Below are 27,682 nucleotides of genomic sequence, written 5' to 3'. Positions count from 1 at the left end.
GGGGATCTGTGGATGACGCTCTGTTATGGGGGATCTGTGGATGACACTCTGTTATGGGGATCTGTGGATGACGCTCTGTTATGGGGGATCTGTGGATGAAACTCTGTTATGGGGGATCTGTGGATGAAACTCTGTTATGGGGGATTTGTGGATGACGCTCTGTTATGGGGGTATGTGGATGTCGCTCTGTTATGGGGGTCTGTGGATGCCGCTCTGTTATGGGGGATCTGTGGATGACGCTCTGTTATGGGGGTCTGTGGATGTCGCTCTGTTATGGGGGATCTGTGGATGACGCTCTGTTATGGGGGTCTGTGGATGTCGCTCTGTTATGGGGGATCTGTGGGTGAATCTCTGTTATGGGGGTCTGTGGATGCCGCTCTGTTATGGGGAATCTGTGGATGTCGCTCTGTTATGGGGGATCTGTGGATGACGCTCTGTTATGGGGGATCTGCGGATGACGCTCTGTTATGGGGGATCTGTGGATGACGCCCTGTTATGGGGGATCTGTGGATGACACTCTGTTATGGGGGATCTGTGGATGACGCTCTGTTATGGGGGATCTGTGGGTGACTCTCTGTTATGGGGGATCTGCGGATGACGCTCTGTTATGGGGGATCTGTGGATGACGCCCTGTTATGGGGGATCTGTGGATGACACTCTGTTATGGGGGATCTGTGGATGACGCTCTGTTATGGGGGATCTGTGGATGACACTCTGTTATGGGGGATCTGTGGATGACGCTCTGTTATGGGGGATCTGTGGATGAAACTCTATTTTGGGGGACCTGTGGATGACGCCCTGTTATGGGGGATCTGTGGATGACGCTCTGTTATGGGGGATCTGTGGGTGACGCTCTTATGGGGGATCTGTGGATGACGCCCTGTTATGGGGGATCTGTGGATGACGCTCTGTTATGGGGGATCTGTGGATGACACTCTGTTATGGGGGATCTGTGGATGACGCTCTGTTATGGGGGATCTGTGGGTGACTCTCTGTTATGGGGGATCTGCGGATGACGCTCTGTTATGGGGGATCTGTGGATGACGCCCTGTTATGGGGGATCTGTGGATGACACTCTGTTATGGGGGATCTGTGGATGACGCTCTGTTATGGGGGATCTGTGGATGACGCTCTGTTATGGGGGATCTGTGGATGAAACTCTATTTTGGGGGACCTGTGGATGACGCCCTGTTATGGGGGATCTGTGGATGACGCTCTGTTATCGGGAATCTGTAGATGACGCCCTGTTATGGGGGATCTGTGGATGACGCTCTGTTATGGGGGATCTGTGGATGACGCTCTGTTATGGGGGATCTGTGGATGAAACTCTGTTATGGGGGATCTGTGGATGACGCTCTGTTATGGGGGATCTGTTGATGACGCTCTGTTATGGGGGATCTGTGGATGATGCTCTGTTATGGGGGAATATATGATTATCGCACCGTTTTCCCCTTCATCTCTCCAGGCCAGTGACCCCAGTTCCTATGAGCTGATCCAGAAGATCCACACTCTACAGAAACGTCTCATCACCAAAACCGAGGAGGTGGTGGAGAAGGAGCTGCTGCTGCAGGTGAGCGCCGCCATGCTTTACCTCGCCATTGTTATCCCTCCGGTTATTAGCCGATCATTAGAGGACTGGGCTCGTCTGCTGCAGAGCATATGGCCGCCATGCTTTACCTCGCCATTGTTATCCCTCCGGTTATTAGCCGATCATTAGAGGACTGGGCTCGCCTGCTGCAGAGCATATGGCCGCCATGCTTTACCTCGCCATTGTTATCCCTCCGGTTATTAGCCGATCATTAGAGGACTGGGCTCGTCTGCTGCAGAGGATATGGCCGCCATGCTTTACCTCGCCATTGTTATCCGTCTGGTTATTAGCCGATCATTAGAGGACTGGGCTCGTCTGCTGCAGAGCATATGGCCGCCATGCTTTACCTCGCCATTGTTATCCCTCCGGTTATTAGCCGATCATTAGAGGACTGGGCTCGCCTGCTGCAGAGCATATGGCCGCCATGCTTTACCTCGCCATTGTTATCCCTCCGGTTATTAGCCGATCATTAGAGGACTGGGCTCGTCTGCTGCAGAGGATATGGCCGCCATGCTTTACCTCGCCATTGTTATCCCTCCGGTTATTAGCCGATCATTAGAGGACTGGACTCGTCTGCTGCAGAGGATATGGCCGCCATGCTTTACCTCGCCATTGTTATCCCTCCGGTTATTAGCCGATCATTAGAGGACTGGGCTCGTCTGCTGCAGAGCATATGGCCGCCATGCTTTACCTCGCCATTGTTATCCCTCCGGTTATTAGCCGATCATTAGAGGACTGGGCTCGCCTGCTGCAGAGGATATGGCCGCCATGCTTTACCTCGCCATTGTTATCCCTCCGGTTATTAGCCGATCATTAGAGGACTGGGCTCGTCTGCTGCAGAGGATATGGCCGCCATGCTTTACCTCGCCATTGTTATCCCTCCGGTTATTAGCCGATCATTAGAGGACTGGGCTCGTCTGCTGCAGAGCATATGGCCGCCATGCTTTACCTCGCCATTGTTATCCCTCCAGTCATTAGCCGATCATTAGAGGACTGGGCTCGTCTGCTGCAGAGGATATGGCCGCCATGCTTTACCTCGCCATTGTTATCCCTCCGGTTATTAGCCGATCATTAGAGGACTGGGCTCGTCTGCTGCAGAGGATATGGCCGCCATGCTTTACCTCACCATTGTTATCCCTCCGGTTATTAGCTGATCATTAGAGGACTGGGCTCGCCTGCTGCAGAGGATATGGCCGCCATGCTTTACCTCGCCATTGTTATCCCTCCGGTTATTAGCCGATCATTAGAGGACTGGGCTCGTCTGCTGCAGGGGATATGGCCGCCATGCTTTACCTCGCCATTGTTATCCCTCCGGTTATTAGCCGATCATTAGAGGACTGGGCTCGTCTGCTGCAGAGCATATGGCCGCCATGCTTTACCTCGCCATTGTTATCCCTCCGGTCATTAGCCGATCATTAGAGGACTGGGCTCGTCTGCTGCAGAGGATATGGCCGCCATGCTTTACCTCGCCATTGTTATCCCTCTGGGTTATTAGCTGATCATTAGAGGACTGGGCTCGTCTGCTGCAGAGGATATGGCCGCCATGCTTTACCTCACCATTGTTATCCCTCCGGTTATTAGCTGATCATTAGAGGACTGGGCTCGCCTGCTGCAGAGGATATGGCCGCCATGCTTTACCTCGCCATTGTTATCCCTCCGGTTATTAGCCGATCATTAGAGGACTGGGCTCGTCTGCTGCAGAGGATATGGCCGCCATGCTTTACCTCGCCATTGTTATCCCTCCGGTTATTAGCCGATCATTAGAGGACTGGGCTCGCCTGCTGCAGAGGATATGGCCGCCATGCTTTACCTCGCCATTGTTATCCCTCCGGTTATTAGCCGATCATTAGAGGACTGGGCTCATCTGCTGCAGAGGATATGGCCGCCATGCTTTACCTCGCCATTGTTACCCCTCTGGGTTATTATCCGATCATTAGAGGACTGGGCTCGTCTGCTGCAGAGGATATGGCCGCCATGCTTTACCTCGCCATTGTTATCCCTCCGGTTATTAGCCGATCATTAGAGGACTGGGCTCGCATGCTGCAGAGGATATGGCCGCCATGCTTTACCTCGCCATTGTTATCCCTCCGGTTATTAGCCGATCATTAGAGGACTGGGCTCGCCTGCTGCAGAGGATATGGCCGCCATGCTTTACCTCACCATTGTTATCCCTCCGGTTATTAGCCGATCATTAGAGGACTGGACTCGTCTGCTGCAGAGGATATGGCCGCCATGCTTTACCTCGCCATTGTTATCCCTCTGGGTTATTAGCCGATCATTAGAGGACTGGGCTCGCCTGCTGCAGAGGATATGGCCGCCATGCTTTACCTCGCCATTGTTATCCCTCCGGTTATTAGCCGATCATTAGAGGACTGGGCTCGCCTGCTGCGGTGGATATCGTCTCCTGTGCCGCCTGACTGTGACACCCTCACATCTCCCGCTACGCCTCTGCTGTAACACACAGACAGCCGCCTGTATAACGGGGGGAGACGTCCGCACCACAATGGCAGCGGGCAGATAATTGAGGAGCCGGAGTCTGTCATCTGCCATTCATTATATAGAAGGACGGGAGCTGTGTGCAGAGAAGGGCGGACTGCAGAATGAAAGGGTTAAAGCTAAAGAGTAAAGAAGCGGGTGAAAAGAGAAGAGAATAAGGGTTACACCAAAATCTGCGTCCTCAGGTGATCGCCGCTCTCCATTACAGGCACTTTGAAGTGTCCAGGTTTGTCTCCTGTAGGCTGTCATTCCTGGTGCGGCCTGTAGATGGCGCCGGAGATCAGCAGATGAGAGCGGCTGCAGAGAGCAGAGGAGACAGCTGCTGCTGTGGATGTGCGATGTGCTATTCTCTCTTTATCTTGTGTGTGATTATCACATACTGGAAGGAGCACAGTCTCACAGCAGCACAAAGTATTTCAGGAGAGAAGTATGCTCCTCTTATGACATGGAATAAGCTAATAGCGGATACAGTGATATCATGTAACCAGACGCCATATATAAGACTATAGTGAGGATACAGTGATATCATGTAACCAGACGACATATATAAGACTATAGTGAGGATACAGGGATATAATGTAACCAGACGCCATATATAAGGCTATAGTGAGGATACGGTGATATCATGTAACCAGACGCCATATATAAGACTATAGTGAGGATACGGTGATATCATGTAACCAGACGCCATATATAAGACTATAATGAGGATACAGTGATATCATGTAACCAGACGCCATATATAAGACTATAGTGAGGATACAGTGATATCATGTAACCAGACGCCATATATAAGACTATAGTGAGGATACAGTGATATCATGTAACCAGACGCCATATATAATATTATAGTGAGGATACGGTGATATCATGTAACCAGATGCCATATATAAGACTATAATGAGGATACAGTGATATCATGTAACCAGACGCCATATATAAGACTATAGTGAGGATACAGTGATATCATGTAACCAGACGCCATATATAAGACTATAGTGAGGATACGGTGATCTCATGTAACCAGACGCCATATATAAGACTATAGTTAGGATACGGGGATATAATGTAACCAGACGCCATATATAAGACTATAGTGAGGATACAGTGATATCATGTAACCAGACGCCATATATAAGACTATAGTGAGGATACAGTGATATCATGTAACCAGACGCCATATATAAGACTATAGTGAGGATACAGTGATATCATGTAACCAGACGCCATATATAATATTATAGTGAGGATACGGTGATATCATGTAACCAGATGCCATATATAAGACTATAATGAGGATACAGTGATATCATGTAACCAGATGCCATATATAAGACTATAGTGAGGATACAGTGATATCATGTAACCAGACGCCATATATAAGACTATAGTGAGGATACGGTGATCTCATGTAACCAGACGCCATATATAAGACTATAGTTAGGATACGGGGATATAATGTAACCAGACGCCATATATAAGACTATAGTGAGGATACAGTGATATCATGTAACCAGACGCCATATATAAGACTATAGTGAGGATAGAGTGATATCATGTAACCAGACGCCATATATAAGGCTATAGTGAGGATACGGTGATATAATGTAACCAGACGCCATATATAAGACTATAGTGAGGATACAGTGATCTCATGTAACCAGACGCCATATATAAGGCTATAGTGAGGATACGGGGATATAATGTAACTAGACGCCATATATAAGACTATAGTGAGGATACGGTGATCTCATGTAACCAGACGCCATATATAAGACTATAGTGAGGATACGGGGATATAATGTAACCAGATGCCATATATAAGGCTATAGTGAGGATACAGGGATATAATGTAACCAGACCCCATATATAAGACTATAGTGAGGAAACGGTGATATCATGTAACCAGACGCCATATATAAGGCTATAGTGAGGATACGGGGATATAATGTAACCAGACGCCATATATAAGACTATAGTGAGGATACAGGGATATAATGTAACCAGACGCCAAATATAAGGCTATAGTGAGGATACAGGGATATAATGTAACCAGACCCCATATATAAGACTATAGTGAGGATACAGTGATATAATGTAACCAGACGCCATATATAAGGCTATAGTGAGGATACAGGGATATAATGTAACCAGACGCCATATATAAGGCTATAGTGAGGATACAGGGATATAATGTAACCAGACGCCATATATAAGGCTATAGTGAGGATACAGGGATATAATGTAACCAGACGCCATATATAAGACTATAGTGAGGATACAGTGATATAATGTAACCAGACGCCATATATAAGACTATAGTGAGGATACAGGGATATAATGTAACCAGACGCCATATATAAGGCTATAGTGAGGATACAGTGATATCATGTAACCAGACGCCATATATAAGACTATAGTGAGGATACGGGGATATAATGTAACCAGACGCCATATATAAGGCTATAGTGAGGATACAGGGATATAATGTAACCAGACGCCATATATAAGGCTATAGTGAGGATACAGGGATATAATGTAACCAGACGCCATATATAAGACTATAGTGAGGATACGGTGATATCATGTAACCAGACGCCATATATAAGGCTATAGTGAGGATACGGGGATATAATGTAACCAGACGCCATATATAAGACTATAGTGAGGATACAGTGATATCATGTAACCAGACGCCATATATAAGACTATAGTGAGGATACAGTGATATAATGTAACCAGACGCCATATATAAGACTATAGTGAGGATACAGGGATATAATGTAACCAGATCCCATATATAAGACTATAGTGAGGATACAGTGATATCATGTAACCAGACCCCATATATAAGGCTATAGTGAGGATACAGTGATGTCATGCAACCAGACGCCATATATAAGGCTATAGTGAGGATACAGGGATATCATGTAACCAGACGCCATATATAATATTATAGTGAGGATACGGTGATATCATGTAACCAGACGCCATATATAAGACTATAGTGAGGATACAGTGATATCATGTAACCAGACGCCATATATAAGACTATAGTGAGGATACAGTGATATCATGTAACCAGACGCCATATATAAGACTATAGTGAGGATACAGGGATATAATGTAACCAGACCCCATATATAAGGCTATAGTGAGGATACAGGGATATAATGTAACCAGACACCATATATAATATTATAGTGAGGATACGGTGATATATCGGTGCACGATGTGGGATCAGACACCACCTGGGAGGTAATATAGCGGTTTCCTGTACAATCTGCAGCACACACCATGCCTGTGAGCGGAGATGTAAGCGTGGCGGGCTGGGCCGTCTGTGGACGCTTCACCTGCCCGCGTCCAGATGCGCCATTGTAATTCCTACAATAACAAGGAGCGTCCGAGCCCGGCTGCAGGAGACAAGAAAAAGGGCTTTTAATGAAAGGCCCCCAGCGTCCTATTGAGTGGTTATCAGCGGAGCGTGTGCCGTAACAGCAGAGCGGGCAGAGATGTAGCTGGGAAGTGTGCGCACAGCCCTGAATGGCTGGCAGGGGAGCCATCGCACGCTTTATGCCTGTTTGTGTGGCTGGCGCGGTGGCAGCATGAGACGCCGCTTCTGGGACCCCGCTCTGTAAACACCGGCCATTGTACTTTACTCTTCGTCTACCTACTTTAGCTCAGCAAGCTTCGTATTAAACAACTTGGCACCGGTCTGATGCCCTTTACAAAGAAAGTCTCCCCGCGCCAACTCGCTCTATCCTCCTCCTTCAAGCCCAGGCTGGATGTGGCGGCAGGAGCCATTCTGCCCATATTGTCCATTTACTATTCGCATTTTTCCCGCCGTCCTTTGTCTCGCAGCGGGATTGTTGGCAGTTTAAAGTGCGGGCTCACTGTAAGTGCCCCGGCCGTGCCAAAGCAATCCCTCCTGGACGCTGCTGCGCTCAGCCTGGAGAACGCGCAGATCTGCACAGGCTGATAATCACTGTCTTATTTACTTGTGCGCAGGATTGCTGCAATCTGCAGGCGCTTCCTCGCACGCTCTGGCATTTTTAACCCAATCCCTCCCAATCAATAGCTTTACAGGGCCATTTCAGTGTGATGCAAATAAAACTTAAAGCTCCACTGCACAGGTTTTATTGTTTTTTTTTTTTTTTCACCATTGGAGTGATGTTAATCTAAACCCGTGGTCTGAAACTCGCCCCCTGGCCTTTTCAAAGAGTCAGAGTGAGGCCAGAACGAGGCCTGAAAGAGGTCAGAGCGAGGCCAGAACAAGGCCTGAAAGAGGTCAGAGCGAGGCCAGAACGATGCTTGAAAGAGGTCAGAGCGAGACCAGAACGAGGCCTGAAAGAGGTCAGAGTGAGGCCTGAAAGAGGTCAGAGTGAGGCCAGAACGAGGCTTAAAGAGGTCCAAGCGAGGCCAGAGCAAGACCAGAATGAGGCCTGAAAGGGGTCCGAGTGAGGCTTGAAAGAGGTCCCAGCGAGGCCTGAAAGAAGTCAGAGCGAGGCCAGAACGAGGCTTGAAAAAAGTCCAAAAGAGGTCCAAGCGACGCCAGAGCAAGACCAGAGTGAGGCCTGAAAGAGGTCTGAAAGAGGCCAGAACGAGGCCTGAAAGAAGTCCCAGCGAGTCCAAAGCGAGGCCTGAAAGAGGCTAAAATGAGGTCTGAAAGAGGCCAGAATGAGGCCAGAGCAAATCCTGAAAAAGGCCAGAATGAGGCCAGAACGAGGCCTGAAAGAGGTCCAAGCGAGATCAGAGCTAGACCAGAGTGACGTCTGAAAGGAGTCCGAGCAAGGCTTGAAAGAGGTCCGAAAGAGGCCAAAGTGAGGCCTGAAAGAAGTCCGAGCAAGGCCAGAGTGAGGCCTGAAAGAGGTCCCAGCGAGGCCAGAGTGAGGCCTGAAAGAGGTCCCAGCGAGGCTTGAAAGAGGTCTGAGCGAAGCCTGAACGAGGCCAGAGTGAGGTCTGAAAGAGGCCAGAATGAGTCCAGAGCGAATCCTGAAAAAGGCCAGAATGAGGCCAGAGGGAATCCTGAAACAGGTCCAAGCGAGGCCTGAAAGAGGCCAGAATGAGGTCCCAGCGAGGCCAGAGTGAGGCCTGAAAGAGGCCAGAGCAAGGCCTGAAAAAGGCCAGAGTGAGGCCTGAAATAGGTCCAAGTGAGGCCAGAGTGAGGCCTGAAATAGGTCCAAGTGAGGCCAGAGTGAGGCCTGAAATAGGTCCAAGTGAGGCCAGAGTGAGGCCTGAAATAGGTCCAAGTGAGGCCAGAGTGAGGCCTGAAATAGGTCCAAGTGAGGCCAGAGTGAGGCCTGAAAGATTAGTTGATTTTATATTTTGATAGATCGGGCATTTCTGAATAGAGAGATACCAAATTTGTGGGTTTTTTTAATTTAGCTTTTTGTTTTATTTTCAATGGGGTAAAGGGGGGGTGATTTGAACTTTTAGGTTTTTGGTTTTTTTTTATGATTTTTTAATGATTTTACTAGCCAGCCTAGGGGCGACTTTATGGCTTCTCACGGCGATCGCTTGTGCTGATCAGAGCGAAGCTTCAGCATCGCTCTGATCAGTAGAAATGCTGATCTCCTGTGAATGCTGGGGCTCTGCAACACTTTGGCGTCCCATGATCGTGTCACGGGGCCGCTGATGGCGGTGGGGAACAGCGCAATCCCCTCCGGAACACAATAGAGCGCACTGTCAGGCGCTGACAGGCATGGGTGGATCAGAAAGCAAACCCACACGTATCTTGCATTTTTCACCAGTTCCCCCTTCTGTAAGCTCTATCTTCCAATATTCTCTGATGTGCAGTTGTCTCTGAGCTAGTGGGTAGAGACTAGCTGATGTCACCCATACACAGCACACACAGACATGAGGGATTCCCGCTCTCTTGTCTGTAGCAGATGTTCACACGGAGAAGCAGCATGGAGGACATTATACAGCAACACTGAGCAGTGTAGCTGTAAATACAGCACTGGGGTGTGATAAAGCCACTAAAATGCAGCAGCACGGAGGACACATTTACAGCTGCACTGAGTAGTTTTGCTTTAGCCATGTTTAAATAACACTTCATGGGGAACGGAAAAGGGTCTTCCCCAAACTGTTCCCACAAAGCCGGAAGCTAAAATTGTCCACAATGTCTTGTGCTGAAAATTAAGATTTCTCTTCATCGGGACTAATGGCCCAAGGCCGACCCCTGATAATGGCCCAAGGCCGACCCCTGATAATGGCCCAGAGCATCATCCTCCTCCACCATCTGTACAGCGGGCACAATGCAGTCAGGGGGTAACCTTGTGATTGAAAACTCCGTGAAGCGTTCATGAGCTGAGCTGTCTTTATCCCATGATCGTGGCTTTCACCATTATACTTATATCCAAATAAGTCAAAACCTGGTATCCTGGTGCCAAGAGGACAAGGAGGATGAAAATCTGGGTACGTCAGCAAGGACAGAGGATGGTGCTATGACTGTCGCCTCCCTAAGCCAGCCCCTATTCTCAGCAGGACAGTCCTAGATCACCTGCACTGTCAGCGGAGACCAGGGGATATAGGGGACCTGGCGTTACAGGTCCTAACACAATAAAATGGGGACCAGTCTTGTAGTAATGCGACGTGTGCACACTGAGAAATCAACCTGAAAGGGCAAATACAAATTACCCTAGAAGTGCACTGTGGTCATGTTATACAAGACCTTGAAAAAGAATTCATATCCCGTGGTCAGCACTTTATAGGACCACCTTTCTCTGTCTTTTGGGGGTCGGTCTCTCCAGCTTTGCACATCCAGAGGTGACATATTCCCCTTCTTCTCTCGCTCAGTGAGATTGGACGGAGACGTCTGTGATCAGTAATTTTCACATCTTGTCACAGATTCTCGGTGGATTTGGGTCTGGACTGTGACTCGGCCGCTCACACACAGGAATATGCTCTGAGCTGAACCCTCCATTGCTGCTCTGCAGGATGTTTAAGGTCGTTGTCCCTGCTGGAAGGTGAACCTACGGTACTCCCGGGTCTCAAGTCTTTTGCAGCCTCTCTCAGATTTTCCTCCAGGATTATCCTGTATTTAGCTCCATCCATCTTCCCATCACCTCTTACAACGTTCCTGCCCCTGCTAAAGAAAACCCTCCCCACAACAGGATGCTGCCTCCACCATGTGTGACGGTGGGAATGGGGTTTTCAGTGTGATGAGTACTGTTAGTTTTTCTCCAGGATTGTCCCATATTTAGCTCCATCCATCTTCCCATCACCTATGACAGCTTCCCTGAACCTGTCCCTGCTGAAGAAAAGCCTCCCCACAACAGGATGCCTCCTCCATCATGTGTGACGGTGGGGATGTGTTTTTCAGTGTGATGTGTACTGTTAGTTTTCCTCCAGGATTGTCCCATATTTAGCTCCATCCATCTTCCCATCATTTTATGACAGCTTCCCTGAACCAGTCCCTGCTGAAGAAAAGCCTCCCCACAACAGGATGCTGCCTCCATCATGTGTGACGGTAGGGATGTGGTTTTCAGTGTGATGTGTACTGTTAGTTTTCCTCCAGGATTGTCCCATATTTAGCTCCATCCATCTTCCCATCATTTATGACAGCTTCCCTGAACCTTAGTAAAAAATTATGTCTGGCTCACTGTGTATAAACTAGGTGCCCAGAAAGAATAAATGTCCGTCAGAAGAAGAATAATTCTGGCACACTGAGATGAATAAAAGCATGAAAAATTTTTTCTTGAATGCAGAATCAATTTTATTAGTGCAATAAAGATAAATTCATCCAACGTTTCGACGTCTTAGTCGTTATCAAGGATAGAATTATCTATATCATAATGGGGAGACGTGAATTCAGTAGGAACTGGATATCACCAAAAGGTATGGGTGATCATGAGGTTACGATCCTATGTCTGGAATAATGCGTAGTGTTTGGTAGTAGGTGAGAGGAAAATAAGAACCCCTCACTGAATGGTTCACTGTAACCTCCACTTAATGCATGTACTCATGTATTGGTACACGGTAACCTGAAAACCAGAGCCGGAGGTAATCCGTGACAGTGGATATGTCTGTAACACAATGTGAGTATAGATGGCAGCACAATAAGACTCTCTCACTGACTGGTTCTCAGTTACCTCAAAGACATATATATGCTTTAATAGGCAATCAGGGGGAAACCATAAGGAGCTGTAACCGTAGGCAAAAGGCTATCTGTCCCTGTGGGACTGGTGAGATATATTAGGCACAAACAACAAATTGGCCAGCAGTAAGGTGAATGGTTCTGGCGGTGGTGGCATAGGGTATAGGCCCCTGGGAAAGTGCTTCCCTGAACCTGTCCCTGCTGAAGAAAAGCCTCCCCACAGCAGGATGCTGCCTCCACTATGTGTGATGGTGGGGATGGTGTTTTCAAGGTGATGTGCAGGGTTAGTTTTCTTCCACACCTTGTGTTTTGCATTTAGCCGAAACAGTTTTCCTTTGATCTCATCTGACCAGAGCCCCTTCTTCCACTGCTTGCTGTGTCCCCTACATGGATTTCTGCAAACTCCAAATGGGACATATGGCTTCTTGCTTTCAAAAATGTCTTTCCTCTTGCCGCTCTTTCCTAAAGGGCAGATTTGTGGAGTGTATGGCTAATAGTCGTCCTGTGGACAGATTCTCCCCCTAAGTGCTGATCTCTGTGGCTCCAGTGACCATGGTCCTCTTGGCTTCCTCTCTCATTGGTCCTCTCCTTCTTGGGATGTCAGTTTTGCTGGACGGCCATGTCTTGTAGGTTTGCAGTTGTGCCGTACGCCTTCCATTTCTGGATGATGGATTGTACAGTGCCCTGTAATATGTTCAGAGCTTGGGCTATTTTCTATAACTTAACCCTGCTTTACTCTTCTCCTTTTTATCCCTGACCTGTCCGGTGTGTACCTTGGTTTTCTTGATGCTGTTTAATCCCTGCTGTTCTCACGCAATCCTGTGACCTTCTCAGAACAGGTGTAGTTATAGTTATACTGAGAAGAAATCACACACATGGACTCCATTTACTAATTAGGTGACTCCTGAAGGCAATTGGTCACTCAAGATTTTAATCAGGGGGCTAAATACAAATACACGTCACAAGTCAGATTTATATTTTTTTTAAATATTTCCTTTACACTACACAAATACTTGCTACTTTTGTGTTGATATCACATAAAATACATTTGTGCGTGTGTAATGTGAATAAATGTGGAATAGTTCACGGAGTAGGAATACTTAGGTTACCAACCACCACTGCAGTCTATCAGCGGTGTCTGGTCTCCTGGTCAAGGAGCGCAGCTCATGTAAGCTATGCAGCTTGTAAGCACTGCTCTGAAGTCAGGTGGGTCACTAAATTCAGGACCATTGTGCTCTTCAGAGGCAAAGCTGCCTATATTGCATGCCATCATGCTGCTGGTCCAAATTGTCATGAGTCAGGAGCTTAGCACCCCTGATAGGCAGGAAGCTGGGAGGCAGGCGAGCGGTGCGCTCCTGAGCTGCACTATCCGAATTGTCATCAGTCAGGAGCTCAGTGCCCCCGACAGGCAAAAAGCTGGGAGGTAGGGGAGTGGTGCGCTCCTGAGCTTCACTATCTGAATTGTCATCAGTCAGGAGCTCAACACCCCCGGCAGGCAGGAAGCTGGGAGGCAGGGGAGTGGTGCGCTCCTGAGCTGCACTGTCCAAATCGTCATCAGTAAGGAGCTCAGTGCCCTTGACAGGCAGAAAGCTGGGAGGCAGGGGAGCAGTGCGCTCTTGAACTGTACTGTACAAATTGTCATCAGTCAGGAGCTCAGTGCCCCCAGTAGGCAGGAAGCTGGGAGGCAGGGGAGTGCTGTGCTCTTGAACTGTACTGTACAAATTGTCATCAGTCAGGAGCTCAGTGCCCCCAGTAGGCAGGAAGCTGGGAGGCAGGGGAGCGGTGCGCTCCTGAGCTGCACTAGCCGAATTGTCATCAGTCAGGATCTCAGCGCCCCCAGCAGGGAGGAAGCTGGGAGGCAGGGGAGTGGTGCGCTCCTGAGCTGCACTGTCCGAATTGTCATCAGTCAGGAGCTCAGCGCCTCAGATAGGCAGGGAGCCGGGAGGCAGGGGAGCGGTGCGCTCCTGAACTGCACTGTCCGAATTCTCATCAGTCCATAGCTCAGCGTTCCCCGCAGGCAGGGAGCTGGGAGGTTAGGGGAGCGGTGCACTCCTGAGCTGCACTGTCCGAATTGTCATCAGTCCATGGCTCAGCGTTCCCCGCAGGCAGGGAGCTGGGAGGTTAGGGGAGCGGTGTACTCCTGAGCTGCACTGTCCAAATTGTCATCAGTAAGGAGATCAGCACCCCCAGCAGGCAGGAAGCTGGGAGGCAGGGGAGTGGTGCGCTCCTGAGCTGCACTGTCCGAATCGTCATCAGTAAGGAGCTCAGCGCCCCCGACAGGCAGAAAGCTGGGAGGCAGGGGAGCAGTGCGCTCCTGAGCTTCACTATCTGAATTGTCATCAGTCAGGAGCTCCGCGCCTCTGACAGTCAGGGTGCTGGGAGGCAGGGGAGCGGTGCGCTCTTGAGCTGCACTGTCCGAATTGTCATCAGACAGAAGCTCCGCGCCCCTGATAGGCAGGAAGCTGGGAGGCAGGGGAGCGGTGCGCTCCTGAGCTTCACTATCTGAATTGTCATCAGTCAGGAGCTCAGTGCCCCCGACAGGCAGAAAGCTGGAAGGCAGGCGAGCGGAGCGCTCCTGAGCTGCACTGTCCAAATCGTCATCAGTAAGGAGATCAGCGCCCCCAACAGGAAGGAAGCTGGAAGGCAGGGGAGTGGTGCGCTCCTGAGCTGCACTATCCAAATTGTCATCAGTCAATAGCTCAGCGCCCCCGGCAGGCAGGGAGCTGGGAGGCAGGGGAGCAGTGCGCTCCTGAGCTGCACTGTCCAAATTGTCATCAGTCAGGAGCTCAGCGCCCCCGGCAGTCAGGGAGCTGGGAGGCAGGGGAGCGGTGCGCTCCTGAGCTGCAACACATATATTTGGTGACCATTTGACCACAGATAGGTGTCTGTCGTCTCAAGACTGGACCACTTTGTAACTTCTTGTCAAGAAGGAAGAGCAGCTCTGGAGCACAAACTGCTGAAACATGAGAAGAGAACTTTCCTAAGAGTACAGAGTTAAATTTTCTGAACACGCGATCTGACCAAGAAATAGAGGAATGTTTTTTCTGTTTCTTTGTAAGAAGCGGCTGGTTCGGCAGTAATGGACGGGCTGGCGTGGGTTCAGGAATCAGTCGTCAGCAATTCACAGATACAAAACTCTCCTCTCCTTTTGTTGCCGGCCAGGAGAACACGGCTGCCATTTAAGCCGTCGGCGTCTTCTCTTTTGTTCCTTACATTGGAGGAATTGCTCAGAAGAAAGGCACGAATAAAGCGGACGCTCGGGTCGTGTACCGGAAGTAACGGGACAAGTGCTCCATTTCCGAAAGTGTTTTTGTCAGTGATATCTTATTTGGAGGCGCGGAGGCTTCATGATCATTTTCCCTGCAAGGATCCCGACGTCCGCGTCCTGAGCTTCATATGGAAAAAGTTCTTAAAGTGTAAGCTCCAACCAAACAAAACTTCAGCTTCACATTGTCGCGGCTCGTTACGGAGATGTTGGTCGGCTCCTTGGTGTGTTCAGGTCTTTGCCTCGATCTCGAAATTAGACGGCCGGTGACCACTAAGATGCTGCGTATTCCATGGAGACCCACCTGGGAGCATAGACGATTAAACTTCCAACCCCAGATCCAGTCTTGTTAAGTATTAGGAATTAAACGGACAACTTTATGGCTTGTTGAACCCATTGGTAAATTTGTTTTGTCCATAAATTAATAAAAAATGTATTTATATAGTGCCAATATATTCTGCAGCACAGGTAGTGCATTCCGGAAAACTGGTGCAGCATGAGAGAAGTCCTGGAGACGGAAGTCAGAGGTTTCGTTTATTGACTGTTAGTATTAGTTCAGTTGCAGAAGGAAGCAGATGGAAGGGATGGTAGACAGATGTAGGTCAGTGCAGCACTGCGGACGGCTTTGTGGGTGAGAATGATAAGATTATATTGTACTCAATGGTGGATGGGTAACCGGTGCAATGACTGGCACAGTGTGGAAGCATCTGTGTAGTGGCTGGACAGAAATACGATCCTGGCTGCCACATTCTGGGTGGATTGGAGCAGAGAAAGTTTGGTGAGAGGGGGACCGATCAGTAGAGAGTTTCTGCAGTTTCAAAGGTGAGAAAAGGTTGGATTCTGGAGATGTTTTAGGGTGCAGGTGACATAAGGGGACTCATGATCGACTGTACGGAATTAAGGACAGTTCTGTGTTAAATATGACCCTAAAACAGGAATTAGCAGTAGATGCAAATTATTAGAAGAAAGTGGCATCTTCCTCACATTCCAGGAGTCTATAAGTTATGTCACTCCTGTCGAAGTGGATCCTGAAATCCTCTGGTCCGGATAAGCAGTTCCAAAGCAACACGGACAGGTGGTGATGGTGCAGCAGGTCGGCCGAATCAGGGTGACCTAGTGTCAAAGATGTAATGGGCTGCAGAGGAAATACCGAATTGGTGTAGCAGAGCTGGATCAATGACTGATGAAGCAGAGCTGGGCCAACAGTGACTGATGTAGCAGAGCTGGAACAACAGTGACTGATGTAGCAGAGCTGGGCCAACAGTGACTGATGTAGCAGAGCTGGAACAACAGTGACTGATGTAGCAGAGCTGGAACAACAGTGACTGATGTAGCAGAGCTGGAACAACAGTGACTGATGTAGCAGAGCTGGAACAACAGTGACTGATGTAGCAGAGCTGGAACAACAGTGACTGATGAAACAGAGCTGGAACAACAGTGACTGATGAAGCAGAGCTGGACCAACAGTGACTGATGAAGCAGAGCTGGAACAACAGTGAGTGATGAAACAGAGCTGGAACAACAGTGACTGATAAAGCAGAGCTGGAACAACAGTGACTGATGAAGCAGAGCTGGAACAACAGTGACTGATGAAGCAGAGCTGGAACAACAGTGACTGATGAAGCAGAGCTGGAACAACAGTGACTGATGAAGCAGAGCTGGAACAACAGTGACTGATGAAGCAGAGCTGGAACAACAGTGACTGATGAAGCAGAGCTGGAACAACAGTGACTGATGAAGCAGAGCTGGAACAACAGTGACTGATGAAGCAGAGCTGGAACAACAGTGACTGATGAAGCAGAGCTGGAACAACAGTGACTGATGAAGCAGAGCTGGAACAACAGTGACTGATGAAGCAGAGCTGGAACAACAGTGACTGATGAAGCAGAACTGGAACAACAGTGACTGATGAAGCAGAGCTGGAACAGCAGTGACTGATGAAGCAGAGCTGGAACAACAGTGACTGATGAAGCAGAGCTGGAACAGCAGTGACTGATGAAGCAGAGCTGGAACAACAGTGACTGATGAAGCAGAGCTGGAACAACAGTGACTGATGAAGCAGAGCTGGAACAACAGTGACTGATGAAGCAGAGCTGGAACAACAGTGACTGATGAAGCAGAGCTGGAACAACAGTGACTGATGAAGCAGAGCTGGAACAACAGTGACTGATGAAGCAGAGCTGGAACAACAGTGACTGATGAAGCAGAGCTGGAACAACAGTGACTGATGAAGCAGAGCTGGAACAGCGATGGATGGAATAACAGATTTTTAGCAATGATGGCTGATGTAGCAGAGCTGGCCTAACGATTTCCAGGCTAGCAGTGCTGGAACAGTTGTTATAGCAGTATTTTAGCAATGTCTGTAACACGGTGTAGTGGCAGGATGATAACGATGACGGAGTTCACATTACATGGCTGGATCCAAGAGAGTTGAGTAACACTATAACCTTATTAACCCCTTCTGACATGGAGTGGCTGTATGGAGCAAGCTCAGGAGATGAGTCTGACCCGCACCTGCCGGGTGCCAGCCACTCTGTACAGCCAACACCTGCCAATTTTCCACATTTTTAGACTGATCTAAAATTAGATGATGACCCCCCCCCCACACTTCTCCTGCCTCATCCTTTTGGCACTGAACAGCTTGAGAGTGTTCTGCGGTTCTTACTGTTTCCTTTCACCATTGTCCTGCAGGAAAAAGAGAAACTTTACGTGGAGCTGAAACACATCCTGGCCCGGCAGCCGGGACCGGAAGCAGCTGAGCAGCTACAGATCTACCAACAGACCCTGCGGGAAAAGACCAAGCAGCTGAAGGTGAGGACCCTCGAGTACTGCCCCCCTCTGGTCAATGAGTCTATTCCCTACTACTAAGGCTTATTACAAAGTGATAGAAATATGGGGGAGGGGGGTCTCGTGATCAGCACCCCCCACTTATAGCTAGAGAAGAGCAACGAGACCCTCAGCACTGACCTACCAATATCATCCGGACCACCTGTGGCCACCCAGTTATTAGAGGCTTCATCAACAGTGAGAGGGGTAAATTAAACCAGTGCCCCTTCTAGTATTTAGTAACTTTGCAAAAACTTGCAAAACAAATACCCAAACTTTACAGTCTAAGGCTATGTTCACACTTTGCGTTTTCACCTGCGTTTCCGCTGCTTTTAGAGTCAGTTTTGAACTGCAGCGTTTTTGTGCCCAAATGCATGCGTTTTGATTTTCCATTAAAGTCAATGAGAAATCTTGAATTCTTGTACACACTTTGCGTTTACAAACGCATGTCAAAATTTGCATAAGTTTGGTCAAAAACCATGCGTTCAGAAAAGGACCCTGTCAATTGTTTTTGCCTTTTTAGTTACGTTTTCATCACATTGAAGTCAATGAGAAACGTACTAAATGAACTTTTGTCAAAATTTCATCCGTCTCATATGCGTTTCATAGTCATATGAATTGCGTTTTGAAAATCATGAACACAACTATGTAAATTCACCAATGACCACCCAAATAGTTAATTTTGCGTCACATCCGCTTAACAATAAATTGATCCATGTGCAAACAAGTTTGCTGCACAGATCAGAAACATTGTGTGGTTGCTCCATCAAAGCAGACTATAATATACAACATGACTTGGTATAAGCGCTTGAGATTGGATGTCTCCAAACTTATTAGTCTGGTAAGTTGTTTTATTTATTTATGATATTAAATGTGTAATCTCCTAAAATTGGAAGATTTTGATAATATACACGATATTATATTTATTTTTAAAATATCAAATAGAATAATATTATATTTATTTTTAAATTTTTTCGCTAACTTAAGGTTGAATCAATGCCATGTTTATGGGATCCCACGTCGCCTGAGTACATGCAAAAAAACAAACGTGACGAAAGCTGGTTATTGATCTGTCAAGAATTATATCCCCAATGGCATGAGGCAAATAAAAGCCTCCAAACTAAGATTGGTATGTGTTTAATTGCAATTTGAATCCTAATCTTCATTAAATATGTTACATTTTAGAAAAAATTTTTAAAATTAAATTTTCTTTAAATACATAGAAAATGATGTACGGAAGCGATGGAGATCAGTCCGTGACAGATTCAATAAAATCAGATTTGAACCTGGTAAAAGTGGATCCTCGCCAGTTAAACCAAATTTTATTTATTATAATGATTTGAAATTCTTAAGTTCTGGCCGCGTTTTAAGACCGTAAGTGTTAATTTTTTTCAAAATTTTATATATATTAAATGAAGAACAAAAACAAAAACTTTGAAAATACATTTTTTAGTAAAATGCACTAATTTAAAAAAAATATTATTTTTTTTTTTTAATACAAAATAAAGGACCGACGGAAATATCGCTCCGAAAAAGAACATGGATAGATCACAAGATAATATCAATCCTGCACAAATACAACCAGCCATTGAGGAAGAAATTAATACCGAACAAACACATCTGGAGTCTGATGTTGAAACCAGATCATTGGAACCATCTGTTTCCAATACAAATCAAGATCCCCAACCTGTGAGTTATCAGAAAGCAAAAGGAAAAAAAAAAAATATTCCAAGCAATAAAGAAATAAACCAAGATCAATTAACAAATCAAACTATTGAAATATTAAAATCAGCAACCCAAGATGATGAGTTTGACAATTTTGCCATTAGTGTCGCTTTTCGTTTAAGAAAATTACCTGAAAAAAAAAAAACCTCTGCATGTATGACTGCTATCTGTGGTTTATTGGCCTGTTTTGAGGATGAAGGTAAATTTCCAACAGGTGGTGAAATAGTTCATCTTTGTGAAAAAACATTTGAACAGAAAAACAACCCATTAGTTCTAACTCAGTCACAACCACATTTCCAAACAAACAAACAAAGAGTTGGTTTGTATTCTGAATGTCCGGATACATATTCTGCCCAAAATATACAACCTTATAACCCTATGAAACAAAGCAAAGAATATTCTCAATCTATTAGTGAGAATTATCACACAACTAATATTGTGAGAAATAGACCAAACGAACAAATGTCTGGTTTTTACACAAATGAATTATTTTCACAGCCATGATTTAGTCATTTTTGTTTTTATTTTTTTGCAAAAAGGTTTTTTTCTCTAAACAAAAATTTAAAAAAAAAAATTGCATGTGCAAAATGTAAATTTAATTATGATGTTAAAGCATTTTCATTTGAATTAAAGATAGGATGATTTTGGTTTAGTATTTTGCAAACAAAAATACATAAACCATACTTATTATTAATACAACAATGGAAAAAAAGTATACTCTTTGTTGGCTTTGCTTTTTTGTGCATTTGTTTGATGATATTGAAAAAATAAATGTCATCCCTTTAAACAAAAAAACTTTTGAAACATTTAATTGTTATTTTGCGGTTCAGCACCAACTGCACGGTATTGCCAAGTTAAGGCACCAACATCACTCATGAAATAATCTGTGAATTGATCTCTCACTGATACTCCTAAATTATTTAATCGACCAGATATTGAAGGACAAGGATGAAAGTTTAATGGTATTTCTTCCTCGTTAATTTCAAATCTGTATTTTCGCAAAAAATTATGTAGAACACAACAACTTTTAATAACAAAATCAACTGTTGATACATTTAATTGGATTGGGGTATGTAGAATTCGCCATTGGCTACTCATTATTCCAAATGTGCATTCTACATATCTCCTTGCCCGGCTCAATCTGTAATTGAATATGCGGCGGGGAACATCTAATCCTCGTCTTGGAAATGGACGTAGGAGATTTGGTAAAAGTGGAAAAGCTTCATCTGCCACAAAAACATAAGGGAAAGTAATTTCTGAGCCTGGTATTGGTGCAGGGGCAGGTATGATTTCAGAGTTATAAATTAATTGTATTCCGATTTGCGAATTTCGCAGTACACGTGAATCACCTGTACTTCCATGGGCACCCACATCAATTGCTATAAAATTATATTTTGAATCAGCAACTGCCATTAAATTTATCGAAAAAAATTTTTTATAATTAAAAAAATTAGAGCCAGAACGTGGAGGCTGCTGGATTCTGATGTGCTTGCCATCAATTGCTCCAATACAATTTGGAAAATTTGCTATATTAGAAAAATCATCAGCAATCTGGATTAAACTTTCTTCTGTAGGGGTAGCCATTACAATAGGTTGTAGGGTTTCCCATATTGCTTGACATGTTTCTTTAATTATTCCAGAAATTGTGCTTTTGCCAAGTCGGAATTGTAAATGTAGTGAAGAGAAATTTTCACCTGTAGCCAGGAATCTGTAATGTCAAATAATAATATTTTATTTTTTGCGAGATAAATATGTGATTTAATATTGTTATCAAATCAAATATTTAGCAAAAATATATACCTCAAAGTAACAAGAAGTCTCTGTTCTGCAGATATTGCTTGACGCATATATGTGTCAGCGTGGGTAATTTTCGGTCTTAATAATGTCAGTAATTCATCAAAACCTTGTTGAGGGAGCCGGCAAAATGCTATGAATTTGTCATCAAATCTGAGTATAATAAGGTATATGAAATATTAATTAATTTTACTGTTCTAATTATGTTAAAAATTTAAGAGTAAAAAAAAAAAAAAATATTAAAAAAAATTAAAAAAAAAATGAAAATATACTTTCGTAAATCCGCATATAAGATAGCAAAATGCCCTTTGACATCACGATCCTGTAACAGGGGATGTACCCACATTCCTCTTGTCGTCTGCTGCTGTTGGTACTAAAATAAATATATTATGGGTTATATTTTAGAATTTAGGTAAAAATTATTTTAATAAATTAAAACAAATACCTGTAGGCTTCGTCTACGATTTAATAGCATCAAAATTAGTAATAAGCGATGCCTTTGCGACCTCCTTAAACGAAAATTCTGTAAAGTATTTGGCATATTCCAAACGAAGTAAAATAGCAGAGAAGCAGACTTTATGATCAAAGTCGGAAATGACATCAGTAGATCTCTATTTTGGCTTTTTTTTATTCTAAATAGACCCAAAACAACAATCAACTTTATTGCCAATAGTTAAGATGTGACAAACGCAGCAAGATTTTAGGTTCGGAAACGCAGGATAGTACATATATAAACGCTTGGTAAACGTAAGTTCTGAGCTTCGGAAACGTTAGGCAAACTGATGCGTTTAGGATGCATGTTGTGGCAAAAAGCCAAAAAGGCAAAAACATTATTGTTCTAAAACTTACGTTTTGAAACGCAAGTAGGACGACGCAAAGTGCGCACATAGCCTTAGGGTATGTGCGCACGTTGCTTTTTACCTGCTTTTTACCTGCTTTTTTGCTGCTTTTTCTTCTGCGCTGTTTAATGCCAAAATGGATGTGTTCTTCTATTCAAGCAAAGTCTATGGGAATTTGGGTTTCTTGTTCACACTATGTTGTTCAAAATGCTGCCTTTTTGTGGCAGAACTTTGGTCAAAAACTCAGCTTTTCAAAGAAGCAACATGTCAATTGTTTTTGCCATTTGGGTTTTGCACTGCAAAGCTGAGTTTTTGACCAAAGTTCTGCCACAAAAAGGCAGCATTTTGAACAACATAGTGTGAACAAGAAACCCAAATTCCCATAGACTTTGCTTGAATAGAAGAACACATCCATTTTGGCATTAAACAGCGCAGAAGAAAAAGCAGCAAAAAAGCAGGTAAAAAGCAGGTAAAAAGCAATGTGCGCACATACCCTTAGGCTACTTTCACACTTGTGTTCAGCGCAGTCCGTCACTATGGAGAATAGCGCAGTCCGTTAACGCACTGCGCTATTCTCCATAGACTTGTATGGACGACGCACTGTAACGCAAGTTTCAGCGTTGCATCCGCTGTACGGGCGGATGGAACGTTACATGTAACGTTTTTTTGAGCAGCGGAAACCTTTATTTTTCACTGCGCATGCTCTTTTTTTTTAATCACAAACTTTATTTTATTTCTCGGTGGCTGAACGTTCAGCTGAGCGCTCGGCCGCCGGCATGTCAGGGCACTCAGCTGAGCGCTCGGCCGCCGGCATGTCAGGGCACTCAGCTGAGCGCTCGGCCGCCGGCATGTCAGGGCTCTCAGCTGAGCGCTCGGCCGCCGGCATGTCAGGGCTCTCAGCTGAGCGCTCGGCCGCCGGCATGTCAGGGCACTCAGCTGAGCGCTCGGCCGCCGGCATGTCAGGGCACTCAGCTGAGCGCTCGGCCGCCGGCATGTTATAGCGCTCAGCTGAGCGCTCGGCCGTCGGCATGTCAGGGCACTCAGCTGAGCGCTCGGCCGCCGGCATGTCAGGGCACTCAGCTGAGCGCTCGGCCGCCGGCATGTCAGGGCACTCAGCTGAGTGCTCGGCCATCGGCATGTCAGGGCACTCAGCTGAGCGCTCGGCCGCCGGCATGTCAGGGCACTCAGCTGAGCGCTCGGCCGCCGGCATGTCAGGGCACTTAGCTGAGCGCTCGGCCGCCGGCATGTGAGAGCGCTCGGCCGCCGGCTATTAAGAGCGATCAGCTGATCGTTCACAATAGTCGGCTGCCGGTACTGTAAAGAAGAAAAAAAAAATAATCAAATAAATAAATAAAGCTTTCCGTTATTTTGTACGATCTGTAGCATGCATTGTGCCACTATATGCAACGCATCCGTCACACAACGCAATGCTACGGAAGCCGTCCAACGCAAGTGTGAAACTAGCCTTATACTGATCTTGTGTATCCTCCAGAGCTGCAATCATAGTTTTTCCACAACACTATCCACAATGTGTAAACACGTATAATGCAGTCCTGTGCGAGTGATAGAAGATCATGACTTACATAAGTCTAAAGAATTGAAGGGCGATCCATACAGGGGGCAGCAGTGAGAATTGGGCCGTGTTTGGTGACCCAATGGCAAGTACAGTGCTGTATACATGGTCAGTGGGGTCCGTCAGCTCCGCTGCACCCATCCTGCTGTGTGTCATGGCTTCCAATGCGACAACGTGGACAAGGCATTAAGCGGCAGCAGCAGAATAGTGAATGCAGCTCTGGAGTATGTGTGCTGTATACATTGTCAGTGGGGTCAGTCAGCTCCGCTGCACCCATCCTGCTGTGTGTCATGGCTTCCAATGCGACAACGTGGACAAGGCATTAAGCGGCAGCAGCAGAATTGTGAATGCAGCTCTGGAGTATATGTACATTCCATGATATGTTGTATTTGGCCTTTAGGCTCCTTTCTCTGTATACTCTGTGTGTTCTGGTCTCGTTCCAGGCTCTGTCCTCAGAACTGAACATGTACGAGTCCCAGAGCCAGGAATACAAGTGGTACGAGGTGTCACAGCCGCCCCCAGACCTCGGGGAAATGGAGGCACCATGCATTCAATATGGATCTGTACACAGTAAAAAAAAAAAATCACTGAAAATGTCACTGCCTGGTCACTAAGTGGTTAAAGACGTGCTGCGGGTACTTAAAAGTTTCCTTTATCCGAGAGATGTAATAACCTAAGCACTCAGCATCGGAGCCAGACAGGAGCGGTACTTAGCAGCGCGGTATTTTTTATGTTTTTTTATTTTAGTTTTTCACATAGTCCCATATTTTCAAGCCTGAAAAGGACAAAGTGGCCGGAAAGTGCCGATATCTCTGCACAATATGAGGGTCTTTCTGCGAGGGCACATCACTCAATAAACATTAGTGCCATTCCGGCACAAAGGCAGCAGATGTTGCCCGACAGCCTGCGAGGTTCCTGTTATGTGCGACTATGAAGCTTCTTCTCAGTACTAATAGCGCTTTACTGGTATAAAGAGAATAAGCGCACAAAACTGCAAAATCTGCCCGGTTCCTGCTACTCCACCCTAATTGTTTTTGTTGTCTTGACCCCCCTTGTCATTTTATTTTCTCGTTCCTTCTTTCACTTGCCCTTTCTTTCCTCTCTTGACCCTTCTTTTCTCCCTTGACCCTTCTTTCCTGTATTGACCCTTCTTTCTACCCTATTCCCTGTTTTCCTTTTTTACCCCTTTTTCCTTCACTTGAAACTCTTCTATTGCCCTTTATTCTGTTCTTTATCTCTTCCCTTCCTACTCGTTCCTTCTCTTCTTTTTGCCATCCTCCATTTGCTCCTTTTTCCTTTCACTTACTTGCTCCCTTGACCCTTCTTTTCTGCAATGACCTTTCTTTTCTGCTTTGACCTGCCTTTTCTCTCTTAACGCTTTTTTCCTCTCTTGACCCTTTTTTCCTCTCTTGACCCTTTTTTCCTCTCTTGACCCTTTTTTCCTCTCTTAACCCTTTTTTCCGCTCTTGAGCCTTTTTTCCGCTCTTGAGCCTTCTTTTCTCCTTTGACCGTTCTTTCCTCTCTTGACCTTTCTTTTCTCCCTTGACCCTCTTTTCTCACTTGACCCTCTTTTCTCACTTGACCCTCTTTTCTCCCTTGGCCCTCTTTTCTCCCTTGACCCTCTTTTCTCCCTTGACCCTCTTTTCTCCCTTGACCCTCTTTTCTCCCTTGACCCTCTTTTCTCCCTTGACCCTCTTTTCTCCCTTGACCCTCTTTTCTCCCTTGACCCTCTTTTCTCCCTTGACCCTCTTTTCTCCCTTGGCCCTCTTTTCTCCCTTGACGCTCTTTTCTCCCTTGACACTCTTTCTGCTCTTGACCCTTCTTTTGTCTCTTGACCCTTCTTTTCTCTCTTCAACTTTCTTTTCTCTGTCTTGACCCTTCTTTCCTCCCTTGCTCTTTTTTTGCCTCCCTTGCCTTTTTATTCCTCATTTGCCCTTTTTTTCCTCCCTTGCCCTTTCTTTTGTCCGTTAACCCTTCTTTCCTTCCTTGAACATTTTTTCCTCCTTTGACCCTTTGCCCTTTCCTCCCTTGACCCTTTCTTTCCTTCTTCCTCCCTTCTTCCTTCCCCTTCATCTACGTCCTATGTTTCCTCCTCCTTTAATTGACCCTTCTTTCTTCCCTTGTCCTTTCCTCCCTTGACCCTGTTTTTCCTTCTTCCTCCCTTCTTCCTTCCCCTTCTTCTACGTCCTATGTTTCCTCCTCCTTTACTTGACCCTTCTTTCTTCCCTTGCCCTTTCCTCCCTTGACCCTTTCTTTCCTTCTTCCTCCCCCTTCTTCTACGTCCTATGTTTCCTCCTCCTTTACTTGACCCTTCTTTCATCCCTTGACCCTTTCTTTCCTTCTTCCTCCCTCTTCTTCCTTCCCCTTCTTCTACGTCCTATGTTTCCTCTTCCTTTACTTGACTCTTCTTTCTTCCCTTGCCCTTTCCTCCCTTGACCCTTTCTTTCCTTCTTCCTCCCTTCTTCCTCCCCCTTCTTCTACGTCCTATGTTTCCTCCTCCTTTACTTGACCCTTCTTTCATCCCTTGCCCTTTCCTCCCTTGACCCTTTCTTTCCTTCTTCCTCCTTCTTCTTCCTTCCCCTTCTTCTACGTCCTATGTTTCCTCTTCCTTTACTTGACTCTTCTTTCTTCCCTTGCCCTTTCCTCCCTTGACCCTTTCTTTCCTTCTTCCTCCCCCTTCTTCTACGTCCTATGTTTCCTCCTCCTTTACTTGACCCTTCTTTCATCCCTTGACCCTTTCTTTCCTTCTTCCTCCCTCTTCTTCCTTCCCCTTCTTCTACGTCCTATGTTTCCTCTTCCTTTACTTGACTCTTCTTTCTTCCCTTGCCCTTTCCTCCCTTGACCCTTTCTTTCCTTCTTCCTCCCTTCTTCCTCCCCCTTCTTCTACGTCCTATGTTTCCTCCTCCTTTACTTGACCCTTCTTTCATCCCTTGACCCTTTCTTTCCTTCTTCCTCCCTCTTCTTCCTTCCCCTTCTTCTACGTCCTATATTTCCTCCTCCTTTACTTGACCCTTCTTTCATCCCTTGCCCTTTCCTCCCTTGACCCTTTCTTTCCTTCTTCCTCCCTCTTCTTCTCGTGCCCCCTTTTCTACGTCCTATGTTTCCTCTTCCTTTACTTGTCCCTTCTTTCTTCCCTTGCCCTTTCCTCCCTTGACCCATTTTTTCCTTCTTCCTCCCCCTTCTTCTCGTGGCCCTTCTTCTACGTCCTATGTTTCCTCTTCCTTTACTTAACCCTTCTTTCTTCCCATGCCCCTTCTTCTTTTAGCTCCCCCCTTTTCTGATATATCTTGTTCTTCCTGCCACTTTGTATCTTTATCTTTGCCATTTTTCCCATGTTTCCTCCTCTTCCTCTTCTCATCCATAGTATTAGGATTACTGGCTACATGTGAATGTAGAACTCGCACTTCTTCTTTCCTTGTCACAAACCTTGGATCTGTCATACAGATATAATGAGATGTGAAAATATTGCGTGGAGTAG

The 27,682-nt window shown here is 46.0% G+C and overlaps 1 protein-coding gene across 2 annotated transcripts in view; it reads left to right on the top strand.

Annotated features, from left to right (window-relative positions):
* CFAP58 (cilia and flagella associated protein 58) overlaps positions 1-20,625 on the top strand; it is a 62,559-nt gene extending 41,934 nt beyond the window's left edge. The window contains exons 15-19 of one of the 2 annotated variants that reach the window (XM_075348234.1): positions 1,466-1,570; positions 18,139-18,258; positions 19,261-19,402; positions 19,497-19,647; positions 19,782-20,625. In XM_075348234.1, coding sequence (XP_075204349.1) covers positions 1,466-1,570; positions 18,139-18,258; positions 19,261-19,402; positions 19,497-19,647; positions 19,782-20,502 — 1,239 coding nt within the window. In that variant the 3' untranslated portion in view covers positions 20,503-20,625. The remainder of the gene's footprint in view (positions 1-1,465; positions 1,571-18,138; positions 18,259-19,260; positions 19,403-19,496; positions 19,648-19,781) is intronic. The other variant, XM_075348235.1, reaches the window with a different exon arrangement.
* Positions 20,626-27,682: the final 7,057 nt, after the last annotated feature.

This window comes from Anomaloglossus baeobatrachus, chromosome 5, assembly GCF_048569485.1.
Source record: "Anomaloglossus baeobatrachus isolate aAnoBae1 chromosome 5, aAnoBae1.hap1, whole genome shotgun sequence".
NCBI classification, from domain to species: Eukaryota; Metazoa; Chordata; class Amphibia; order Anura; family Aromobatidae; genus Anomaloglossus; species Anomaloglossus baeobatrachus.
The sequence above is the reverse complement of the archived record's forward strand: the minus strand, read 5'-3'. Positions and strand labels throughout refer to the sequence as shown.